We start from the raw sequence: 25043 nt of genomic DNA, 5'->3' as shown, positions 1-25043 counted from the left end.
AAGTGGGCGGGGCGACTCCCTACGACTGCGGCCGCGTGACCATGACGCAGCTGGTCCGAGGACACCATAGAGACCAAGAACTTTTACGTAGATCCCGGAAGTGAGTTGGGGAGAGTGGTTGGACGGCGACTGGCGCTGCGGTGAACCGCCGAGCCGGAGAGGAAAGTAACTCTTGGGGGTTCGCGGGAGGGGGAGGAGAACGACTTTAAGCGGGGGCGACGAACGAGCCAAGAAGAAGGGGGAGAAGATGGCGTCGTCGTCGTATATTACGGTGCAGCTGAAGAAGGCCTCCGAGGTGGACTTGGCCAAGCCGCTCTGCAAGTTCATCCAGCAGACTTACCCGGGCGGGGAGTCTCAGGCGGAGCACTGCCGCGCCGCCGAGGAGCTCAACAAGCTGCGCAAGAGCGCGCTGGGGCGCTCGCTCGACAAGCACGAGAGCTCGCTCGAGACCCTCCTGAGGTGAGCGGGGGGGCCTGGCGTGCGCCGGGGGCCGGCGGGCGGTCCGGAGGTAAAGGTAAGCCGAGGGCGAGGCTGGGAACTGAGGCTGCGCGCGGGCCGCACCCTTGGCCGGTGACACGCAGCCAGCGAGCGAGCTTCGGGCTCCCCTGCCCCCTTCGTGGCGTAGGAGACTGGAAGTTCTCTGAGCGGGTGGGTCGTTCTTGGCTTCGGGGGTCTCTCCCCGTCGAGAGGGCTGCCTGCTCCTTCTCCGTCCGCTGTGCCTCAGGGCAGGAGCGGGCCGACTGGCGGATCTGTTTCCAGCAGGACCCCTGATGCAAAAGCCCCGTGCTTAGAACTGGAGGATTCTGAGCCCCGGAACTTGTTGTGAACACCAGAACTGAACGACACATACAGACACGAAATCCGTATCTGTTTTGTTTAAAGTATTTCTATCCCGTTCTTCGGCCAATTAAAAACAAAACAAAACTTGAAGCATCTTTACAGTCAGTAAAACGGGACAGGCCCTGCCTGCAGCCTTACAATCTAAAAAGACATGTCTAACAAGGGGAAAGCGATGAGGACGGAAGAGGAAATAAGTAAGCTAGTGGAATGAACCGTTTAGCCTTATGTATTCCTCTGCACACCTTGCTGGAATGGCTGCTGGTTGAGGGAGGGGGAGCCTTCATGGAGGCGGTCTTTCAGCAGGGCTTCGCTTCCCATCTTGTTTATCTCAAGCTTTTATCATTTCTCTAGGGTAATGGTGTGTGCATGGTGGGGGGGGATGAAGTAGTTTAGCACGTGCCAACACCATTATGAATATGCAGCCCCCAAATAAGGTTGCACTGGCTTATTGTATCAGGTGAGCTGAGCTTACGTGCACTATTTGAGGCTTAAACAACCCTTGCATGACCCAAGGTCTGTTATAAGTTTGTGCAAGGGTATTTTAACTCGAAAATAATCCCCACTGGCTGGGTTCACGCAACAAGCCACAGCTACCCCTGATTGTGTATTGCATATTCATAATGCTAGCTGGCACACACCACTGCTTCTTGAGGGCAAATGCATGCCATGTGAATTGGCCCAGAGTCTAATGTTGTCATTAGAGTAGTTGAAGGGTGATGGTGAAGCTCTTTCTGCTTTTGGAAGGAATGTGTCCAAAGTGCTCAGGGAGCAGAGTCTGGGAGATGTTAGTGATCCTAACAGGGCAATTCGAAATGTGTTTACACAGCAACATCAGAAACGACCTTATACTAAGTCAGACCATTGGTCCATCTAGCCCAGAATTGTTGGCACTGACTGGCAGTGGCTCTCTAGGGTTTCAGGCAAGAGATTTTCATTTTTTGCTGGTTGATTGTAAACCATTCCAGAAGCCCTTTTTTTGGCCATGGAATGGGATAAAAATGCTTAAAATTTCCTGCCCTACCTGGACATGCCATTGATTGAAGTTGCAAAGCATGTGCTTTACCACTGAGCTACACACCCCTTCACTTCCTTGGAAATGCCCAACTGTTGTCAGGTTTTGAGCCTAAGGATCTGTAATTCTTTCTCCCCTCTCTCCCCCCTCTTTTAATTCTGGGCAAAGCATGTTTCTCCTCTTATAGAAGCCAGTTCAAATGCCTGGACTGTTGACTGGGGCCAGCTACAGGGAGCACAGGATTCCCTTGTTACAGCAGCTTTCACTGGCTCCTGGTCTGTTTCCAGTCAGAATTCAAAGTGCTAGTTATGACTTACAAAGTCCTATATAGCTTGGGACCAAGCTACCTGAAAGACCACCTTCTCCTATATGAGTCTGCCCAATCCTTAAGATCTTCTGCGGAGGCCCTTTTGAGACCGCCGCTATCAGAGGCGCATCCAGTAGTGATGTGAAAAGGCCTTTTTGGTGGCCACTCACAGGCTTTGTAACTCCCTCCCAAGGAAAGCTAGGTTCGCTCCCTTTCTGCTGTGCTTTCGCTAACAGGCAAATATTGCTTTATTTAAGAAGGACTTTGGCTGGGAAGTGGGTCTGTTTGGGTTGGGTGCTGTTTTTTTTATATTTAATTCTGTAATAGTTACATTTTTATTATATTTTAATGTAGTGTATTGTTTTAATCTTATTGTACATGTAAGCATGCCATATTTTGGTAGAAAGGTGTGGTATAAATCAAATAAATAAACAGGTGTGTTGTTGCTGTGGCAACATCTTTGACCTAGAGTGACTCTATCTGTAGTATGACATTTGGAATGCTTGCCCCATTTGAAAACACACGTTTAGAAGGCTACAAAGACATTTTTTCCAGATACATCTTCACTTAACTTTCTGAATTAAATGTGATGTTTCCCATAGCGCAAATTAATTCTGCTCCATTTTGCAAATTGAGTGGCATGTAAGAGAAAAATTATTTTAAAGTTTCCAAGTAATCGCTTTTTTGACAGAAGAACCAGTTTTTCTGCATTATGATTTTCCAAACGGACCAAGAAGGTTAACTCTCTGTTCTTATAATATATTTTGAGAAGAAACAGTTTTAAATGAAATAAGAGTTTAGGAATGAAAAGTTCCATTCAAATTCAAAGGTGGATTGATTTAAACCATATTTCTCACTTTGAAATTTGTATTCCTAAGAAAGCATACTTCTGACTGGTTGCTCCAACAAGTTAAAATATATTGGTATGCAACAAAAAATTGTTTTTGTAACAGGAAGAGCAGTTCTTTGGTCCCTAGATAAGAGTCTGTGGGGCCATAAGATGGTTCAGATTCCTGGGCTAGAGGTTGAAGACAGCAGTAGGACCCAGAAGTCCCAAGTTCCTGCCCATTGCAGCCAGCCAAGAGAACTGCAGGCTTGGCTTCCTCCCCAAGGTTGCAAAGGGATATGCTGATGGGAGGAGAGAGGAGGGGGTGGTTTATACTGTATCCCCAAGCCCCTCCCTGATGCCTCAGCAGGATGGGCGTAAATGCCTGCCTAGCTAAAATACAGAGCGGGAGGCACAGCAGAAGCAAAGATCAACTCTGCCACACCTCCCTCGCTGCCCTAAGGGTGGATCCAGATATGATTGTGCCCTTAAAGGCATAAATCAAAACCTTTTGTCATGCAGCTCAAATGTCTTTTGAATTGTAGAATGGTCTTGCAGACAAAATGCCTACATATGTTTTGCTAATAAGCAAGATCACTTAACTGAAGGCTAAATCTTTAATCCCATGTCCCCTTATTTGGAATCAAGTCTCATTGGATGAAGTGGAACTTACTTCTGAGTAAACTTGAATACGTTTGGGGCGTAAGTGTCAAGTAACTTTTAGAAATAATGACTCATAGTTACTGAGCAAGACAATGTTTCTTGCTCAGTAAAAGTAAAAAAGATTTTATTTATTTTATTTATTTACATTTATATACCACCCCACAGCTGAAGCTATCTGGGCGGTTTACAACAGTTAAAAATAGTAAACATTAAAAAGTATACAAGATTTTTTTAAAAAATCAGAAACATAGAAAGTGCATATCCATTCTGTTTGGTTGATAGTCATAAACATTAATTTCAATACTGAATTTGTTGCAGTACTCAAGTAGGTGGGCATAAAATAGGAGTACATGTGGTTGATCTTGATGAGATATGTTCTATTTGGCTTTTTTATCCTGGTCTTCAATATCTTTCTCAAAGCTGTTTATACAAATCAGATGAACAATAATTTAATATATTATCAACATTCAAAAGTCAAAAACATAAATGGTGAAACAGCATTAAAGTCAACATCAGAGATGAAACTCATTCTTTAAAAGCCTGGGAAAATAAAATTTTAAAGAAGTGCCTGTGATAACTTGCTTGTTTATGGATCCAGTAGGAAGCGCACAGAAATAAATATAAAATACATAATTTCTTGTATAATTTGTAATTCTTAACCATGGAACTTGCACCCCCATTCTTTACATAGAAAAGCAGCCTTTAATTTAGTGTTTGATGCTTAATACTAACACAATCAGCTTCTTTTAAAGGTAAAAATTTATACTATCTGAAGAGAAAACAATTCTCTTCTTGATTTTTTTTTAAAAAAAAACACTGATTTTTATCTCTACTGTTAAATGCTTTACCATAGGAAATATTGACTACTTTCTTTGGGCTTTAATGGCCATGAAGTATGCCTAATTAAATACTTAGAATGAACTCTTGATATTCTTTGTTAATAAATAATCACAATACATTAGCTAAATGAAGTAACAGCTAAGATTTATAAAATAACAGCATTTTCCTGTAATATGTAAAGAATGCAGAAAGCCTTCTTTTGAGTAGAATGCCTTCAGAAAAATGTATGATTTTTTTAGCCTTCACAAAAATAGCTAACAACTTTTTTCTGAAACTTTTTTTTATGGTTCTTTATGTCATGAAATACTACTTAAGAGAAAAAAGAAACCTGATAGGAAACTGGTTTACCCATTTACTGAAATAACTTTTAACTAAATCAGAATTTTCCATAGTTAATAAGTGGAAAAGAGACTCCCCAGGTGAAAAACAAAGCAATGTTTGTCTTATGCTCTAACCTAGAAATATATCTTTTTTAAAAAGGAAAATCAAGTACTGCTTCATATGAAACAAATGTTTTGAAACTAATACTTCTGTGTTACAAATGTTCATAAGGAAAGGGGTTAAAGTCCATAACTAATAATCCTTTACTGAAGCAGCAATTTAGAGTCTGATTTGAAAGAACCATTTGCTTAGTGCTTATAGTGTAAGGGCTCTATTATGCAGGATTGTACAAGATAACACTTAATTACCCCCCTACACATGCACACTCACACTGATGATAAACATGATGGAAGGTGATTAAGACCTCCTGGGTATGGCTGAGAAAGCTGCCCAGGATGGATTAATGGATGCTATGGTACAGTTTATCTAATTCATATGACAGATAATGATTGCAATGATGCCAAAATTCTAAATTGTATTTGTATTAGGGACTATATTTTCTCAGAGATTTATTTTTATATGTGAACAGAACTGGTAGTGGAGCTGAAGAACAGCCTCCATGTGTCTGCCAAGACGCTTGTTCATGCACTGGTTATTTCTCGGTTGGACTACTGCAACCTTCTTTTCTCTGGCCTTCCTTCTTCTCACATCAGTCCGTTGGTTTCTGTTCATCACTCTGCCGCGAAGATCATCTTCTTGGCTCGCCGCTCTGACCACGTTACTCCACTTCTGAAATCTCTTCATTGGCTTCCAATTCACTTCAGAATCCAATATAAACTTCTCCTGTTGACCTTCAAAGCTTTCCACGGTCTAGCTCCTTCCTATCTCTCCTCTCTCATCTCACACTATTGCCCAGCTCGTGCTCTTCGCTCCTCTAATGCCATGTTTCTCACCTGCCCAAGGGTCTCTACTTCCCTTGCTCGGCTTCGTCCATTTTCTTCTGCTGCCCCTTACGCCTGGAACACTCTTCCAGAACATTTGAGAACTACAAGTTCAATCGCAGCTTTTAAAGCTCAGCTAAAAACTTTTCTTTTTCCTAAAGCTTTTAAAACTTGATGTTGTTTGGACTTTATACTGTTAGTTTTACCCTACCCTGTGCCTGTTTACCCTACCCAGTGCCTGTTTTCATTCTCTTCCCCTCCTTATTGTTCTATTATGATTTTATTAGATTGTAAGCCTATGCGGCAGGGTCTTGCTATTTACTGTTTTACTCTGTACAGCACTATATACATTGATGGTGCTATATAAGTAAATTATTATTATTATTATTATTATTAATAATAATAATAATAGTCTCCAGACTTTTGGGTCACCATCCTTATTTTTAGGGGAGGAACAGAGCTTTATATAATCAAGACAAACTGCCCATCCTTTTCTAAAATCTAAGGGCAGAATCCAATATGTGCAAATGAAAGTATGCTCATGCAACAGGATTTCCCCCTCTCTCATGTAGCCCCCCCCCCCAATTCACAGGGTCCCTCAGTCGTATATAGTAGATTTGTGGTACATGCAAGGAGGAGGGGGGCTCTCCCATTCCGATGGCTACTTCACTGGATTTCATCCTTAGACAACTATGATCCCCTCAGAACCCTATAGAGAAGATAATTTATGGCAATGTGTCAAGGGTGTGATGCTTGAGTACCATCTACCATACATGACTCTGCTGTGGATAACAGTCTAAAAATTATTCAGCTGGACATTACAATGGGTAGAAACTTCGCCTGTGTTCCATTTATCTTCTCTTGAATTAAGTTTTGTAGGAAGGAAATTGGGATTCATGTTATGGAGGCTTTTGTCTTGGTATCTTGAACTTTGATTACAAATCTGTTTCAGATCAAGTAGACTTTGCATCTTAACAAATGAGCTACAGAAGCTGAGGCAGTCTGTGAATCCAGCTCATGTAGATTTTCCATTTCTAAGACTAGTTGGACAGCACTAGTTGGTGTCTGTAATTTTTCTCCCATCTATAGGCAAGCCTTAAGAAGCTCTGTTTATTTTTTAATAGTGTTATACCAGGCTTTATAGGTATCTTGGTTGTTCTTTAATATCATGAATAACATTTTTCCTGTTGAGGGATATATTGTGATCTCATATGTAAATAAAGCTAACGTTACTGTTAAAGTTATGTATGCATTTACTCCTGTTCTTGTTTACTTAATGATTTCAGATACTATGATCAGCTGTGTTCCATAGAACCAAAATTCCCATTTTCTGAAAATCAGGTAATGCATTCTACCTCTTAAATGTTGCCTTGATATGCAATAACATGTCTAAAGGAAGGCAGTATGAAGCTGCTTCTGAGTGGATGACAAATTGAGTCACACTTTCATAATCACATGGATGAGGCTGTGAAGTCTTGTGCCTTGATTCCTTGAACACAATTGCAACAATTTTTATAGCTGTTGAAATGTACGCTTGGAAAGAATGGGTATAAGTCAGCCAAAGATTTAAAGCTCCTTGGTTTCACAAGAGATTTAAGTATATTCTTAAATCTATTCCACAGAAATCAATGAGAGTCCAGTCAGCTTAACTTGGTTAACTATGCCTGCACTTATTGGTTTGGAGTGAAGGCTATAGACCCAAATATGCTTGTGCTGGCAGGAAAAGATAGATGTAAATGTGTTTTTTGCTGTTTTCATAATGTTCTCTTTAACAAACTATTGCCTTTTTCCTGACAAAATTGTCTGTATTCTCAATAATATATAATTATGTTACCTTTAAGATGCTGACTTTAATCTATGGGCTGGTTTGCACATAATGAAGTCCATGGGTTAAACAACCATGGGCTATCATGCACAAGCAGGGGAGAGCGGATGCACTGACTCCTACATGCCTACAAGTGCCGTTTTTAATCAGCAAGTTATGATTGGCCTGTTCGTAGGTTGTTGAGCGTGATGTGCAAACCCAGAGCACTGGGTTGTTTAGGCCATAAACAGCACTGAGGTTAAGTTATGGTTTGTTGGAGGATCAACAGCTGGGTTAACCCAGTGCTCCGGGTTCGCATATCACACTCAACAACCTATAAGTGGCCCAATTGTAGATTTTTGAGTATAAGTGGAAGTTATGTGTGCGAGGGAGGCAACACGCTCATATTCTCCCTTCATCCCCAACAGCCCGTGTGTTTAACTTATGGGCTGTCATTACATACGAATCAGATCACTGCTTGACATATGGTTTTTTGGATATCTTGTAGATGTTTTAAAAGATCTTCCATCTGAGTTAAAACTAGAGATTAATGTACACTTCTCATACTTTTAGATCTGTGTAACCTTTACCTGGAAAGACGCTTTTGACAAAGGATCACTCTTTGGAGGATCTGTCAAGCTTGGTAAGTGACTATTAATAAAATTAGAACATACATTGTAGTGTTTAGATGTGGAAAACTAAAATATAAACAGCCTCTCAATTTAAGTTACCTTCAAGAATCATTTTTTAAAAATCATTTCTGATCAGAGTTGTATATTTTTATTATAATATGTGCAAATCTCAAGCAGATCATTGAGGATATTTCAGTGCCCACGGTTGTTAGGCAAGGATCTATCCTTGCCCATTTGCTGTTTTATTTTGTATTGCAGTTATCTTAGTAAAGCTGTTAATGTCCCTGTCCCAGATTGCCACTCTCCAAAACCTGGTTACAGGAAAATTGCAGTTTGCTGATTATCTTTGTTCCAGACCTGGTCACAAATAGGTTTTGTTGAGGTGACTTTTTGGCTCTAAGCTGTTATGTGTAGAGGTGTTTAGGATGTATGGATGGTGATGCCTTCCTGTTCTGTAGTTCAGTGTTCATATACAGTGCCCATTGTTTACTGTTCAATGTTCAGGCTTTCTCAGTTTGAAAGGTACTGGAACCAACATAACAACGTTGAACCATCCCAGAATCTATACCACCAGTTTGCATATTGGCAGCCATATTGCTCTTTTTTTATTGCTCCAATTACCTTGACAGCCACGAAGTATAAATTGACACAGAAAATGCAAATATTGGATGTATTCTCATAAATAAGCAGGAACTGAAAGGGAGCTAGGTGTTTGTGGGTCCCCTGGGCCCCCAAACCAACCCATGTAAACCCCAGTAACATTGTAAGAAGATTCTTTTCATGACAAAAAATGAGGTGGGGTTTTATACAAGAAGAATCTATATATAAGCAGAACAGACTGTCTAATGCAGCCTTCCTCAACCTGGGGCGCTCCAGATGTGTTGGACTGCATCTCCCAGAATGCCTCAGCCAGCTGGTCTAATGGAGCAGGGCCTCTGTTCAATATTTAAATCGGCAAGCAAGATCATGTGGGAAAAGGCAGTTGTAGCAAAGCTGTGCCTACAATTAACTTGTGAGGTAGGCTAGTTGTGCAAACTTCTATGTCTCTTTAATATAGGTAGTCCAGAGCTACAACCCAGTTGTCTGCCCATCACTGTAGGCATGGACAGATTGTTTTCTTTTTACTTCCTTTATGGAAAAGTAGAACTCCAAATAGCTTAGCTTGGTGGGAGGAGGAGTGGCAGGGGAAACTGTTGGGCTTGTCACAGACTCATTCCAAATTGAAGCAAAAGGTTATTTAGAGTAAAATTAAAGCAACATTCCATTAAGAATAAGATAAGGGACAATGGGAAAGCAGAAAGGTACTTTAAGGAAATAAAGCTGCTCTTGGAACTACATCTGCATATTTAAACACATAGGGGTTGATTTCAGTCTACAGCATCATTGAATGGTCAAGGGAGGTGACAAAGGAATGGGGGAATCATATTCCATATTATGTTTAGCCAGGATGGCCAGGCAAATGGGCTCTACCGGTCAGATGTGAAAATACTGTTGTCCTAATTATGTGAAGCTGATGGCAAATGGAGCAAGGAGATGAAGCTGGAGAAGTTAATGAAAAAGGAAATTGCTCTGGCTGGCTTGATGCATTAAGAGCTTTCTGTTTGTGGAACTGGGAGAAAGACAAGGGGTGGTTGATTTGGGGCAATGGATACTAGCTCCCTTGGCCAAGAATGCTATTTAATTTAAAGGCACATGCACTGGAATGGCAATCCTGAGCCTCAGCAGTCCTTTAAATACGCTGATTTCAAACCATTTATGGCTTTTAAAGATGATCACGAGCACTGAATTATGTTTGGGAACAAACCAGAAGCCAAAAAGACTGGTTTTGGTTTTCTAAGGGGTTTGTTTAAGGCAATATGCACAAACTCATTGGAACACACCTGTCAATTTCTGTTTATAGTTTTCTTAATTCTTATAGAGTTCATGACTGTCTTGTTTGTAGTTAAGAATGCTATTTTGTGTGTACTTTGTTTCAGCTTTGGCAAGTTTGGGTTATGAGAAAACTTGTGTGTTGTTCAATTGTGGAGCATTGGCTAGCCAGATAGCATCAGAGCAGAATGTTGACAGTGATGAAGGATTGAAAGCCGCTGCCAAACATTATCAGGTATGTCTCTTCTCTCTGTTTAACAGATTATTGGAAGTGCTAGTAATTACATTGAAATGTTGGATATGTATTTTAAGATAATATATTGGCTGGAGATCTGAGATGAATAATCTGTATCAGACAGTAGTGGCGGATGTGCAGTGGATATTATTAGATTTGAATCTGGGAAAGTTGGATTTGAGTTGTAGTTTAGCCATGAATTCATGGGGAGGCCTAAGTCACCATGTTACATTTCAGCCTTATTCCTATTGCTCAAATAGTGAACCAAGAGTGATCCTAAGTATGTTACCCCAAAGTCCTTCTTACAAGGGAGTGAGTCTCATATAATTAGAATTGTATGATGTTATTTAATTTTTGGAATTTGAGGGCCCTGCTATGCAGCAGTTGCTACACCAAACCAACCCCATGTGGTATTTGAAAATGGGTCCCTTTATATGCTTCCTCAAACTGACTACATGTTTTCATAGGGATCAAGCAACTGAGGTTAGTACTTGTGCTCTAACACTGAGGTGGTTCAGGGAGAGTAGAGGGGAATCTTTCAGCATCAATGATGTGGTGCAGAAAAATCAGCCATGGGAGAACTCCCATTTCATAAGTTCATTAGCAACAAGGAATTGATCCCTCTTGCAAATACGACATTAGGTATCTTTGGCAGTTTCAAAGTTGTCATTAATGTTTTTTAGGTATTTATCCCCAGAAAGTTTATGAGAGAGTACATATAGGTCATTGAAACACATATTCCATCGTGCCTGGGAGACCCCCTCCCTCTTGCTCTCCCATCTGAGAGCCCCCCTCCCTCCTCTCCATCATGCCTCTTGATCTGTATGAGGCTGTGAGAGGGAGAAGAAGCGGCTGCTGGACTTTGCAACTAAGAATCCAGTGCCTGAATTTGCTTCTTTGTTTTCCTCCTCCCTCCCAATCCCCTTTCCTTTTGTGTCATGTTTTTAGATTGTAAGCCTGTGGGGCAGGGATTGTCTTAAGAAATATTTTTGTAAGCCGCCTTGAGAGCCTTTTTTGGCTAAAGGGCAGGATAAAATGCTACAAAATGCTATAATATGTCTCAGCGTGAAATGGAACTAATAAGTAGTGACAGTGAAACTGAAGGTGCCCCAGGGACCTTAGCAGAAGAGAGTCAAGTCCTTGAAAAAGATGAATGGGCTGCAAGCATATTGTGCACAGTTCTTTGGGTTGCTAAAATTTATAAGTGCATAGTTTTTAGTACCCTTGTTTCTTAAATTTAAACAATATAAAGAAAATATGTACTATTGTCTTTACATTTTTACAAGCATTCCAATAAAAATTCTTACATATTATAACATTTAAATCACATTAAGTGTGCTTTAATTTCTCCCCTCAAATATTTCAGGTCAAATACTTGTGGTGTATTGGGATAAAAAATCAACACAAGGCACTTATTTTTAGCTTCATTTACTAAAAACAAGTAAAATAACTATGCTAAACTAGATCACTGTTTAGATAGGGGTGAGCAACATACACGCTGCATGCAGACTCCATTGGCTTTTTTTGTTTTGTTTTGAGGTGGCAATAAGGAAAAATTGTCTCCTTTTAAAAGCCGAAAGCCAGTGTTTTGCCAACAAAAAGTGGCGAGAAGACATTCCAGTGTTAAGGAGCACTGTTTATTTTGTGTTGCTGTTTCTTAAACTTCACAGAGTTCTTGGTTCCTATCTGTAGTTCCCCAGAACTGCAGTTTAAATAGATTGTGCAAAGAAGTAATTTGCCAATTTTCTTAAGGGGCAATCCTATGCATGTTTAGACAGGAAAAAAACCTTTAACTCCCAGCATTCTCCAGCCACCACTGCTGGCTGGAGGAGACTGGGTTTGTAGGATTACGCCCTTAAATTATCATCACTTGTGCAGGGTAAGAGTTTAATAATAAAACAGGATACAACGAGCCCTTTATTAAAGTGTCAGGCTAAGCAGCCTGTCTAGTGTCTAGCACAGATTACTATCAAACTTTGCAAACTAAAGCACATGTTTGTATGTAAGATTTTGTGTGGTGAGTGATAAACATCTAGAAAAATGTACTTTTGTTTAAAATCCTATTGCATATTAAGAAATATCTTCTCTAACAGTGCTACCCACCAGACACACATGACTTAAATTCCATTGACTTCAGTGGGACGTGAGTTGCCTAACATGTGCAGACTTGCAACTTCAGACATTTATGTTAGTGTTTCGTTGTCCACTCTTGCTCAGATTTACCAATTGTGCTAATGCAGTAGCAGCATGTCCATGCTATGAACATCAGACATGCATCTATAATAGAATACATTATTTTCTCAAGTTTGCTAGTGGCGCCTTCCAACACATTAAAGATACCGTCCTGTCCTCATTAAACCGTGAACCTACAGTGGACATCTCTCCAGATACAGTTGGCACACTAAGTCTTATCATGCTGGCCCAAGCTCAAGAAGTCTTTTTTCTAAAAGCTACCAGAGGTATGTCATGTACTACTTGGAATTTTTAAATTTTAAAACTTTATTGTGCTTGAAATTACAGTGATATGGACTACTAATATTTTCTATTCAAAACATTAAGTTTGCCTGAGTAAGATGGAGGAAATACTTTGCAAGTTACATTTCTGTGGCTCCAGAATTAAGTTGTAAATCTTTAAATGTAGTATTTGAAGGTTTAATAGATGCTTGCTCCTGCAGAGGGAAAATATCCTGCCAAAACTGATGTAAACATTCTTCAGAAACACAGAGCTTCTGTACAATTCCCAAAATGCTTTTAGTTGCTGGAGCGACTTAGAGGATCATTCCCATGTTTTTAAACATGTATCAATCAATCAATCTTTTTTTGCAGTCAACAGACCATTATTATAGCATATAGGTTCACAGACATTAATAAAAATACTTGATGGTAAAAAGAAAGGGTACAAAATCTGTAATCTAAAACTGCCCGAATACATGCACATGTAAAAGCAAATACTTATTCTGTGGGTTTATCTTTAGCATTCTAACTTGAAGTAAGATGTTTTCTTATAGGTAGTTTATTAAAATACCTTAGAGCATCATTGCTCATATGCAGCCACCATATCTGATGGACTTCTGATGCTGTGATTAAAGCATTTATTTGTTTCACTGACTAGTGTGGCCCACTTACATATTCTACATTTTAGTGTGGCCAACACCGTGCATTCTTTGTGGTCTCATCTGCAGCCACAGTTAAAGTTCAGTTTAAGAATCAGTGCCTTCAGTTGTTTCCTCCCCCCCCCCCCCATTTCGTATTTATTTTACCCTTACTAGCATAGAAAATTCCTTTGGCCACCTGAAATGCATTTCTTTGGTGCTTTATTTTTATGTAAATATATCTCCTACTTTAACAAATATTTTAGTCTCAAAGCAGCTCACAAAAACATAGAAATAATCCAATATATCTATGAAATCCAGTGGGTAAAAAAGCACAGAAACAGTTTGTTCTGGGGTTGGTCTCTTTTCAATAAAATTATGCTTGTCTAAACAGTTTAGCAGATTCTTGAGGGCAAGTAAATTTCAAAAGCATAAACGCTTGTAGCATATATGTGTGTGTAAAAGAAGCAGCGATCAGTGTAGTAGACCTTTCAGAAGTGCATCTACCATTTGCGTCATCAGCTATACAGATTTGAGGCCTTTGTTATGTGAATGCATTATTTATTTATTACATTTTTATACCGCCCAATAGCCGAAGCTCTCTGGGCGGTTCACAAAAATTAAAACCATCATAAAACAACCAACAAGTTAAAAACACAAATACAAAATACAATATAAAAAGCACAACCAGGATAAAACCACGCAGCAAAATTGATATAAGGTTAAAATACAGAGTTAAAACAGTATAATTTAAATTAAAATTAAAATTAAGTGTTAAAATACTGAGTGAATAAAAAAGTCTTGAGCTGGCGACGAAAGGAGTACAGTAGGCGCCAGGTGGACCTCTCTGGGGAGCTCATTCCACAACCGGGGTGCCACAGCGGAGAAAGCCCTCCTCCTAGTAGCCACCTGCCTCACTTCCTTTGGCAGGGGCTCACGGAGAAGGGCCCCTGTAGATGATCTTAAGGTCCGGGTAGGTACATATGGGAGGAGGCGTTCCTTCAAATAACCTGGCCCCAAACCGTTTAGGGCTTTAAATGTCAATACCAGCACTTTGAATCGGGCCCGGACCTGGACTGGCAGCCAATGAAGTTGTAAAAGGACTGGCGTAATGTGATCTCGCCAGCCAGTCCCTGTTAGTAAACGGGCTGCCCTGTTTTGTACCAGCTGAAGCTTCCGGACCGTTTTCAAAGGCAGCCCCACGTATAACGCATTGCAGTAATCCAAACGAGAGGTTATCAGAGCATAGATAACTGTAGCTAGGTTATCACTGTCCAGATAAGGGAGCAGTTGGTATATCAGCCTAAGCTGATAAAAGGTGCTCTTTGCCACTGAGTTCACCTGTGCCTCAAGTGACAGTTCTGGATCCAAGAGCACCCCCAAACTACGGACCCGATCCTTTAGGGAGAGTGCAACCCCGTCCAGGACAGGGCAAACATCACCTCGCCGGACAAATGAACCACCCACTAACAGTACCTCCGTCTTGTCTGGACTGAGTCTCAGTTTGTTAGCCCTCATCCAGTCCATTACCGTGCTCAGGCACTGGTTCAGAACAGTCACTGCCTCACCTGGATTTGATGAAAAGGAAAGGTAGAGCTGGGTATCATCCGCATATTGATGACACCTCAGTCCACATCTCCAGATAACCTCCCCCAGCGGCTTCATGTATATGTTAAACAGCATAGGGGATAAGATAGAGCCCTGCGGAACCCCATGGCTTAGGAGCCACGGCACAGAGCAATAATCCCCCAGCACCACCTTCTGGAATCGGCCATCCAAGTAGGAGCGGAACCACTGCAACGCAGTAGCTCCAACTCCCAGCTCAGACAACCTATCCAGAAGGATACCATGGTCGATGGTATCGAAGGCCGCTGAGACGTCCAGGAGAACCAACAGGGTTGCACTCCCCCTGTCTCTCTCCCGACAGAGGTCATCCCACAGGGCGACCAAGGCAGTTTCCGTTCCAAAACCAGGCCTGAAACCCGATTGAAATGGATCTAGATAATCCGTTTCATTCAAGAGTGCCTGGAGTTGTCCTGCAACCACCCGCTCAAGCACCTTGCCCAGGAAAGGGATATTAGCCACCGGCCTGTAGTTGTTAACATCTTCCGGGTCCAGATTAGGCTTCTTCAGGAGTAGTCTAATTACCACCTCTTTTAAAGAGGCCGGCACCACTCCCTCTCTCAAGGAAGCATTTACAACCTCCTGGACCCAGCCGGCGATCCCCTCCTTATTTGATGCAATGAGCCACGAGGGTCAAGGGTCAACCACACAGGTGGTCGACCGGACTTGGCCAAGCACTTTGTCCACATCCTCGGGCCTCAATAACTGAAACTCATCCAATAAAACTGAGCCGGAAGGCGCTCTGAACGCCTCTACTAGTGGTGCTGCATTAAGTGTGGTGTCCAATTCATGACGAATCTGAGCGACTTTATCTTCAAAGTGCCGTGCAAACTTGTCACAGCGTGCTACTGAGGGTTCAACTATCTCACGCCCTGGCCCAGAGTGTAACAGGCCACGAACCACTCGGAAAAGCTCCGCCGGATGACACTGAGAAGACGCAATGCTGGTGGAAAAGAACTGCCTCTTTGCCACCCTCACCGCCACAGAGTAGGCTCGATAGTGAGCTCTAACCCGTGTTCGATCAGACCCAGCACGAGTTCGATCAGACCCAGCACGAATTATTGCAGTACAACATCATGAACACATGAACTTAAACTAGGTGATTCAAAACAGTGACATAATTAGAGCTTCTAAATCCTCATAAGAGTTTTCTACCCAGTTTGCTTTGCAGATTCGGAATGCTATCTCTAATAATTGTTATTGCTTGAAGATTTTATGAGAGATCTTGATTTCTGTGTTTCCCAGACATCTTGTATTCTATGACTCCTAAAAACGTTGAATATACTGCTGCTTTTTAAACATTGTGTTTTAAGAAGTTTCAAACGCATAACACTGTGGCTACTTTAGCATATAGAAAATTTCCAGAATTTAAACATCTTAGAATGTGTTGTCTGTCTGAAAAATATTTTCCTATTTTAAGTTGGAGGTGTAAAAATTCTGATTTGGTTACTGAATAATTTTTCAAAACTAATATAAGCTCTAATAGCTATATTTTTATTTTAGATAAAATGAAAGATGCCATCATAGCTAAACTTGCAAATCAAGCTGCTGATTACTATGGCGATGCATTCAAGCAGTGTCAGTACAAGGATACCTTACCCAAGGTTGGTAACTTTATAGTAAAGTCTCCATAAGAAGAATAGAAAACATGCTTTTAGTTGAAATGATTAAATATTTGAGGATGTCAGTGGCATTTTCAAGTATATTCCCATCCTTGCTTGACATTTGGCAGGTGGGGCAAAATGAAGAGATGTACTTTAAATTTTGTACGACAAAACATGAATCCAATAAATCCCAGTTTTTATAAAACTAGGAACTCACGTGGATTCATTCCAAGGTTGTTTGCTTTAACAATGAAAGTACATTCTTCAGATAGAATTTCTTATTTTACTCAACTTTAACATAGGATGGTTGGGTCTGTCTCTTTAGGGATGTGGTCTGTTGCTAAAAATGATTTGGAACTAACATGCTTCCTAATGGGGTTCATGTTTCTCTTTACTATACTGTCCTCTTTCATAACCCAGGAAACTTGTCTGTCCCACAATGATGGCATTATGAGTACTCTACTGCTTCATTTCTTGGCTTTCTGAAATATAGGGAATGAAAGCAGAACTTGAAAAAGCCCCTTTAAAATGTAAATTAGTAGTATTTGCATGAAACATCATCTCTAGAGTCTCTATAAGGGGCATTGTTCCCTTATACACTTTTAATGTTCTAGTTTTATGAACATTAATTTTCTGTTTTCTCTGAGATAGATTTCTTTTTAAGGGTAAGGATATAAGTTGAGTTCATATGATGCTTTGGTTTGCTGACTTAGATATTAGTGCTTCTAATTTCAGAAGGACTGTGTTTACCTTAAAGAATATTCCTTTCCTCTGTGGAGTTGCTGTTTCACTACATTTGGCCAGCACTACTACGTTTTTCTTTTCTTTTTTAAACATAACAGAACATAAGGATGAGAGGTTGACATTCACTTAAATGTGCTTCATAGTCAGCACAGCTGCTGAGCATGAGCATGGACAGTCAGGTGGACTGGTATAGGATGGAAATTGGATGATGTGAATTTGAAGGCATATCTGGCCTTGTTTAATCGGCACCCTTACTTTAAAGTGAGGTCTGTTGAAACCATTACAGAGGTTTTACTAACTAGTTAGTTTCCATTTGTGATATACAGATTCTTGATGCTGCTCTGGGACTTAGATTATGTAGAATTAAGCATTTTCTGGTGTGTGTAGTGTATAATTTAGTAATGAAAACTCTCATAGCCATTGTGTCTTCTTATACCTTGTTTACTTGTACAGCAAAATGAGATGGTAGATTGGACTATATCACTTTGGATTGTAGGTGCAAATTTCATTTGTAAACACCTCTCTGTGTTTTTTCTTAAAAACACACTTTGAAAGAAAAAAAATGCAACATCTGGGGAGGAGGTTCTAGACCAGCCAATTCCCTATTGTTTTAATTTCCACTTACAGTTACCTTAAAAAAAATCATATAAGAAAGTATTCTAAAAGTATCATCTTCCACCTGCAGTGGTACTGTCTATTCGATCATCAAATGTTGCTGCACATGTTTCTCTGGAAAAGTAATGAGTAGTGTTTAAAGTTCCGATTCTTAAAGTACAAACACTTTCAGAGAGGTATCAAGTGAGTATTATTGCAAGTGAAGTAATTATAAGCTTCTTCAACAGTTGTATCTCTGTTTTGTTTAAAGGGCCAGTTTATAAATCACCTTTCATGTCACCTCCTCCAGTATCTCCCAGATGTACATTGTCCCGAATGTACATTCTCTTGACAATGATTCCATGATCACAGTAGTTCTTTCTTGGAGGAATAATATTGCTGCTAAGTGTATCTCTCTATCATGAAGATCATGTAGTAGTTGCCATGTAGACGAATAAAGTTGTACAGATGTGTGAATTGGCCCAAATATCTGTGAACTTAGGGACTGACAAGAGCTGGCTTTTCAAGTTCTACATGACTTGTGCTTATCACTGCAATGGTTGGCATCCCTGCTGTACTTTTTAATGCATACTTGAGTTAAAGCAAGCCTACTTTGCTCAAGAGGTGACTTAGGTGAATTGACAGTGTAAATCAATTAAAAATGTCTCAAATTTAAATATACAGAGCAGTACTCATACTTCCACCAAACTTAATCCATATGAAGTAACATGGGTGTCCTCCACTCCTCATGCCTGATCTAAACCATTAATCGGGTGACTAATGTCCTGTTCTTCTTCCTCTTTCTTCCTGCATCCCATGTTGTCTGTGCTGGTTTATGTGGTTGGACTTTTCCCCTGGTCAGTATTTTTATTTCCAGGAGGTGTTTCCAGTTCTGGCTGCAAAACACTGCATAATGCAGGCCAATGCAGAGTACCATCAGTCTCTATTGGTAAAGCAACAAAAGAAATTTGGTGAAGAAATTGCAAGATTGCAAGTGAGTAAATTCATTTCCTTTTTTACATTTTTTTTTACAAATGAGAATTAATGAAAACTTCAGCATATGATAATTGCATCTGGAGACGAGTGGGGTAGGTGGGTAGGCTAGTTTAAGTACATTAGATTTTTTTTAAAAAAACAGTTAATTACACCCCCCACACACCCAAGTTCTTGGATTTTTGATGTTTTGCATCAACTGACATTAGACACCTTTCACAATTAAATTCCAGTAATATGCTAATTATAGCTAATGTTTCATTTTGACTGCAAGAATTAACTAAGAGTGATATATATATATTCTCCCTTTCTTATTTTTTTCCCCAAGATTTTTTTTATTCTTTAGTTCTGGTTTCATACGTCAATTAATAAGTCATGCATTTACATTAAATTCCAATTCCAGCTTGGATTTAATATTACTAATCATTATCCTGCTTAAAACACTTTGTTTCCTTACTCCCCTGTCTTAAATCCTGGATCACCCTTTGGCAGACCATATTTTCTTTCACCCTTGTTAGGAACGGGACTTCATTTCCTTAGACCTATGTTCTCCATAGCTCTATATATGCCAATGGAGGCATTCTCCCATGTTCTGCTTTATTTACAAAATACCCCTTGAAATTTGTCTTCATTTAATTGTCCTCGTGCTGTCCTTAACTTTTGGGTCAATTTTTCTAAAAGAGCAATCTGCCATACTCTTTGATACCAGTTTTCGATTTAGAGCCCTTTACCATCTTTGCAATGCTTGGCTATCAACCATTATGCCGCTAACAATAGATGACTTACTAATTACTTACTTAGCAGGTTGATATCTAATCCTATATATAAATTTAGCAAGGCTAGGTGTGGAGATGGGTGAACTCAGTGTCCGGTTCTTGAACTAGTCTCTTGGAACAATGATATCCAGAAATTATTTACCTTAGGGCAGGATCACCACATATGTATATTTGTTCCTGTGCCCAAGCATCCCGTCCAACATAGGCCTCACACACCAGGCCTTGACGCACACAAACCCTCCTCAAGCCAAGTGCCACCACTTGAACAACCTGAGGATAGGGTAAAACACAACCCTTCCCTCATATGAGAGGGTAAATGCTAGAATCTGAAAAGGTTTTTCTGTGTATGTAATAAGCTGAAGGTTTTATATATAAGGTGTTTACGATAGTAACTGTAGAGCAGGTGATAAAGACAAGCAGACACATGGTTTGAGGTAACAAAGCAAAATAAAATGTTTATTTTTGTTTAACAGATCTGAGTTACTTCAAATTCAATTTAACCTGCTTAATCTACTAGTTTTAATAATAACAGTAATCTTCTCTTAAAATCTTATCTTCTTTCACTCTCCACACCACTGACAATCCTGACACTCCCAACTCCCAACCAATTCACCAACTAATCCCCACTCTAGACTCTCCCATTTATACTTCCCCCCCCTTTCACAGCATCATCAGCCACACCCACTCAGTCCAACATTCTGCACTCACTAGACATTTAAAGCCAGACATATCTAAGGGAACAGAACTGTGGGGTAATGCCACAGTCACCACATATGTCTATTTGTTCCTGTGCCGGAGCATACCCTCCAACACTCTGGGAATATCCCTGGGCTCATCTCTGATTTCCTAGGTGGTGAGATACCATCTGTGGGTCAATTTCAACATTGAATTCTATACAAAATGCTAGTAACAGAATATGGGAAAAGTTGGGGTCAGTATTACTCCCAAGTTGCAGTGTAAGGTGGGCTCCCTTTTAAGCACACTTTGAGCAGACATAGGAAACAGTTTATATTCAGGCCTGTTGTATCTACATTCCATCACTGGTCTGATGCTACTGTGTGGTATTAGGCAGAACATCATGAGAAGAAGACAGGGAAGGTGTAGCAGACTGATGCCTCATCACCCCTTTCTACATCAGGAAAACCCCTGTTTTAAGGCAAGAGTTTTCCTCCTCTAAAGATGAGAGGGTTCCGCCATAAAAATAATTTTAAATAAAATAAATATCCTTCCATAATCTAGTGGCTTCCTCATTGACTTGAAAGAAAAGATAATGTGTGTGTGCGCGCACACACACACACACACACACACACACACACACACACACATAACATACAGACACATGAACATATTCACGCTTGCACACACTTCATTGTTTATAATACGAACCTCCTTATCTCTTCATACTATTTTCCTCTTTTTTCTCCCAGAAAAAGGTGGATTCTGCCTGTTTTCTATAGTGGATATTTTCTTTTAAAAATGACAAGTAACCTTTAAGCATAATGAGAATTGTGTAGTTTAGAGGTATTATACATGTTTGAAGGTTCCAGGGAAATGAATTTGAGTGTTTGCAGTGGGGAACTTGGTCTAGTATGAAATAGAAATGTATCTTTCATTTGGGAAGCATCTTTCTAGCATATAGCCATGGTTATTTGAAATAAGAGAATACCTGAACATTTTAAAAATAATATGTCAGAGTATAAACTAAAGATTAAGTTTGCATATCAGTAATTTTGTATGCTATATAAATAATTTATGCTGCTTGTTTTGTACGTTCCTGGGAAACATCTTGCATTCTCTTCCAGCAGAGACGTTACCTTAAGCAGAAGCTTTCAGTTTTAGCATGTTATAGAAACTGAGTGTTAATTTCAACTTTATTTATTTTTAATTTAGCATGCTGCCGATCTAGTAAAAACAGTGGCCTCTCGCTATGATGAATATATAAATGTAAAAGACTTGGCTGACAAAATCAGCCGTGCACTTACAGCTGCTAAGAAGGACAATGACTTCATCTATCATGACAGGATTCCTGATCTTAAAGATCTAGAGCCTATTGGGAAAGCCAGTCTTGTGAAAGCTACTCCAGTTGTTGTCCCTCTGAGTCAGAAATTTACTGGTAAGTGCACTTATTGCTGCATTCGAACACTTAGCATCTTCTTGTTCTAATTAGCATATTCCTGTTCTAATTTTTGGACTGTTTTTAGATGTATCACCTTTTCCCTAAATAATAGGGGTAGGGTATCTTTCCTTGTTAATATCTTAATATCAGGAAGGTCAGCAATCTTCCTGTTTTGCAGATGGCAAACTGTTTCTGAAAGAAATAAGTTTGATTTATTTATATTTATTTATTTATTGCACTTATATACCGCTCCCATAGCCAGGGCTCTCTGGGAGGTTTGCCCATCCTACTCAGATCATATCACTGAACTGAGATTTGAACCCATCCAAGTTCAGCACTATATTCAATGGTACAAAAGTGTTGAATCTTGCTAGCTGTAAGTATATAAATATATTTGCAAGAAACTTCCAAACCATGTAACACCCCTTCTTGCATTTGAAATATTGGCTAGTTCCTTCCACTTTGGTTTTAAACATAACTGGTACCTCTGTCACTGAAACTTTATGCTGGTCGAGAATGGAAGTAGCGATCTATAATTTTCTTACTTCTATTAGCCCCTTTGTGTAATTAAAAGAAAGGAAAACTTTACATTATCAAAGTATTGACAGGCAAAACATGGACAAATCTTGCAGACTGCAAATCTTCTCAGCAACAACTGTGTAAGATCTAAATCCCCAGAAGTACTTCATATAAGGTAGTTGTTGCATGTCTGCCTTGGTATATGTGGGCTGTCATGGTGGCATCATTGCCTCCACACTAACAATGGTGAGGCAGCCTGCTTGAGCACTGTAGGGTTGTCCTCATCCCAGGACGTTGAATTGTATCAATACTACACCAAGAAGCATGACTGTAACTCCATGCAGTGATTTCATCACTCAGACTGGAACTTGCTTCATTTGGCCAGAACAAGATTAGGCTGTCTTTAAGCGACACTTCACCTTTAAAGACAATTACAGGGAGGAATGTGCCCCGAAGTTATTCTCCATTGACAGAGCCTTCCTTACATATATGTGTCCATAATCTTGCTCTTAAAACTGAAACTCAAGACAAGGAGCATGTGCTGGTGGTGGTTTGATCTTTCCAGTTAAGTACTGGGGGGCATGGGGGGTGGAGGTAAGGTAGGAATATAAGAGTGGGGTTTAGGGGCTTGTTAATAATAGTGCTTGCCTTCTAGATTTGTTCGAGAAGATGGTTCCTCTAGCAGTGCAGCAAGCTCTTACCCTCTATAACCAAAGGAAGGCAGATTTGGTTAACAGATCAATAGCCCAGATGAGAGAGGCCACCAATCTGGCAAATGGGTGAGCTGATTCTTCTGATCTTTGACTTTTGTAAAACAGTGGCTTGGTTCAAGAGATGTCTTGTGTAAGTAGACTTCTCTTGGCAGAGGCAGCCCTGCCAAATTCCTCTGATTTCCTTATTCTTCTGTATTTCTATTTCATAAGGTCTGTTCACTATCAGTGGTTGTGGGGGGTGGGCACAGGGGGCTGTAGTGGGTGTGTGGGAGGAACCAGGAAAGCCTTGTTGCACATATGGAGTTCCACTTGATCTTCTTTGACACATTGGGTTGGATCCAACCTAAATTAATTGCACTTAAGTACAATTGAAATCAATGTGAAAACTTAGTCATAACGAAGTGAAATCCCATTGATTTCATTGGGAACTAAACAGAACTAACTTTGTCTGGGTCCAGCCTTCTGTGTTCTCTTGGCATACCAAAGTTACTGATGAAGAAAGCAAAGTTCACTTCCTCTAAAGATCTCTTTTGATGGCTTTTTAATTCATATATTCCTGAAACTGGGTATGGAGTTTGGAGGCTGCGAGGGCGCTTAATCAAAAGGAGTCTTCATTAACAGGGACACTGTCAAGCACTTTGCCTGTGACGGAAAACGCAATCAACAGTTTGGTTATTGGGAGGATGCTTGGTAATTTTTTTCATAATGGCAAAGAACGATACCAGAATAAAGCATTTTTTTTCCTTAGAAAGAGGAATGTTAATACCAACAAATCATTTGCCCCTTGTCAAGTGACTCTATAAAGTGGTTGATGCAAAATGAAATTGTATCATTTTCTTTCTCAGGGTGCTGGCTTCCCTCAATCTTCCTGCTGCTATTGAAGATGTTTCTGGGGACAGTGTTCCACAGTCCATTCTGCAGAAGTCTAAGTCTGTGATCGAACAGGGAGGCATCCAAACAATTGATCAGTTGATGAAAGATCTTCCTGAACTGCTACAGAGAAATAGAGAGATTCTGGATGAGGTAAATTTACAATACAGACTGCCGTGTTGTTAATTCTTACACCTTTTTAACATGGTAGTAGCACTACATGAGCTGATACAATCCTATGTATTATTTGTTTAAAAGATACTGGATCATTGAAGTGATCATTTTACTGGATTATAAAACATCAGTGTATGTGTGTCTATGTCTCATATATATTCTACACATGTACACATACATTCACTTACTTTAAAGTGGTTGTTCATCATATTCCCCATATTTGCGTGTTTGTTAAAATTAGACATGCAAAACAACACTGGGCTCATTTCATTCTAAATGTATTGGGTTGGATTTAGGTTTAATTTAGTTGAACTTTGTTCCCATTGAAATCAATGGAACAAGTTAGTCATGGCTTAAATTAGTTCCCATTTATATCAATGACTTGAAATCATTACTAATTTGGGCAGTTGATGTCATTGGGACGAAGTTCAGCTACCTTAGTCTGGACTAGGCCCTTTGTTGTTAAAACTTGAAGCCTTTTTAATTAGAAATACTTCTTTAAAAACAATTTTAGTCGCTAAGGATATTGGATGAAGAAGAAGCAACAGACAATGAACTGAAAAGCAAGTTCAAGGAACGGTGGCAAAGAACACCATCGAATGACCTTTACAAGCCTTTGAGGACAGGTAATACTTACATTGCTGTTTATTTTCTCTCTGTGCTGGGTTGCTAGATATGTATATATTGGCATGTAGCTGCATTGTTTGTTGAGGTGTGTTCCAGCAGCTACTGGTGAAATGTTGGAGGCATCCTGATAAGGAAAAACACCAGAGGAAGCAATGTAAGAGCAGCCATATTGGTCTCTTCCTTGCAGATTAAGAGTTGTGTTCCTTTGGGTTACATAACACACAGTATTGGCAAAAAGTGGCTGCATTAGACACCAATCTAGTGTGCTTCTATATAGTAAATTGATTTTTTTTCTTATTTAGTTCTTT

At 39.9% G+C, this 25043-nt stretch overlaps 1 protein-coding gene across 4 annotated transcripts in view; it reads left to right on the top strand.

Annotated features, from left to right (window-relative positions):
- Positions 1 to 211: 211 nt before the first annotated feature.
- PDCD6IP (programmed cell death 6 interacting protein) overlaps positions 212 to 25043 on the top strand; it is a 34086-nt gene continuing 9254 nt past the window's right edge. The window contains exons 1-11 of one of the 4 annotated variants that reach the window (XM_063130092.1): positions 212 to 459; positions 7037 to 7091; positions 8128 to 8197; positions 10163 to 10290; positions 12596 to 12749; positions 16509 to 16609; positions 18825 to 18941; positions 21607 to 21829; positions 23007 to 23130; positions 23910 to 24087; positions 24623 to 24734. In XM_063130092.1, the coding sequence (XP_062986162.1) occupies positions 248 to 459; positions 7037 to 7091; positions 8128 to 8197; positions 10163 to 10290; positions 12596 to 12749; positions 16509 to 16609; positions 18825 to 18941; positions 21607 to 21829; positions 23007 to 23130; positions 23910 to 24087; positions 24623 to 24734 (1474 nt within the window). In that variant the 5' untranslated portion in view covers positions 212 to 247. Of the gene's footprint in view, positions 460 to 7036; positions 7092 to 8127; positions 8198 to 10162; positions 10291 to 12595; positions 12750 to 16508; positions 16610 to 18809; positions 18942 to 21606; positions 21830 to 23006; positions 23131 to 23909; positions 24088 to 24622; positions 24735 to 25043 lie in introns of all 4 variants that reach the window. The other 3 variants (XM_063130069.1, XM_063130102.1, XM_063130081.1) reach the window with 3 other exon arrangements.

The sequence above is a fragment of the Elgaria multicarinata genome, chromosome 1 (assembly GCF_023053635.1).
Source record: "Elgaria multicarinata webbii isolate HBS135686 ecotype San Diego chromosome 1, rElgMul1.1.pri, whole genome shotgun sequence".
Classification (NCBI taxonomy): domain Eukaryota; kingdom Metazoa; phylum Chordata; class Lepidosauria; order Squamata; family Anguidae; genus Elgaria; species Elgaria multicarinata.
Note: the sequence above shows the minus strand (reverse complement) of the source record. Positions and strands in the feature narration are given on the sequence as shown.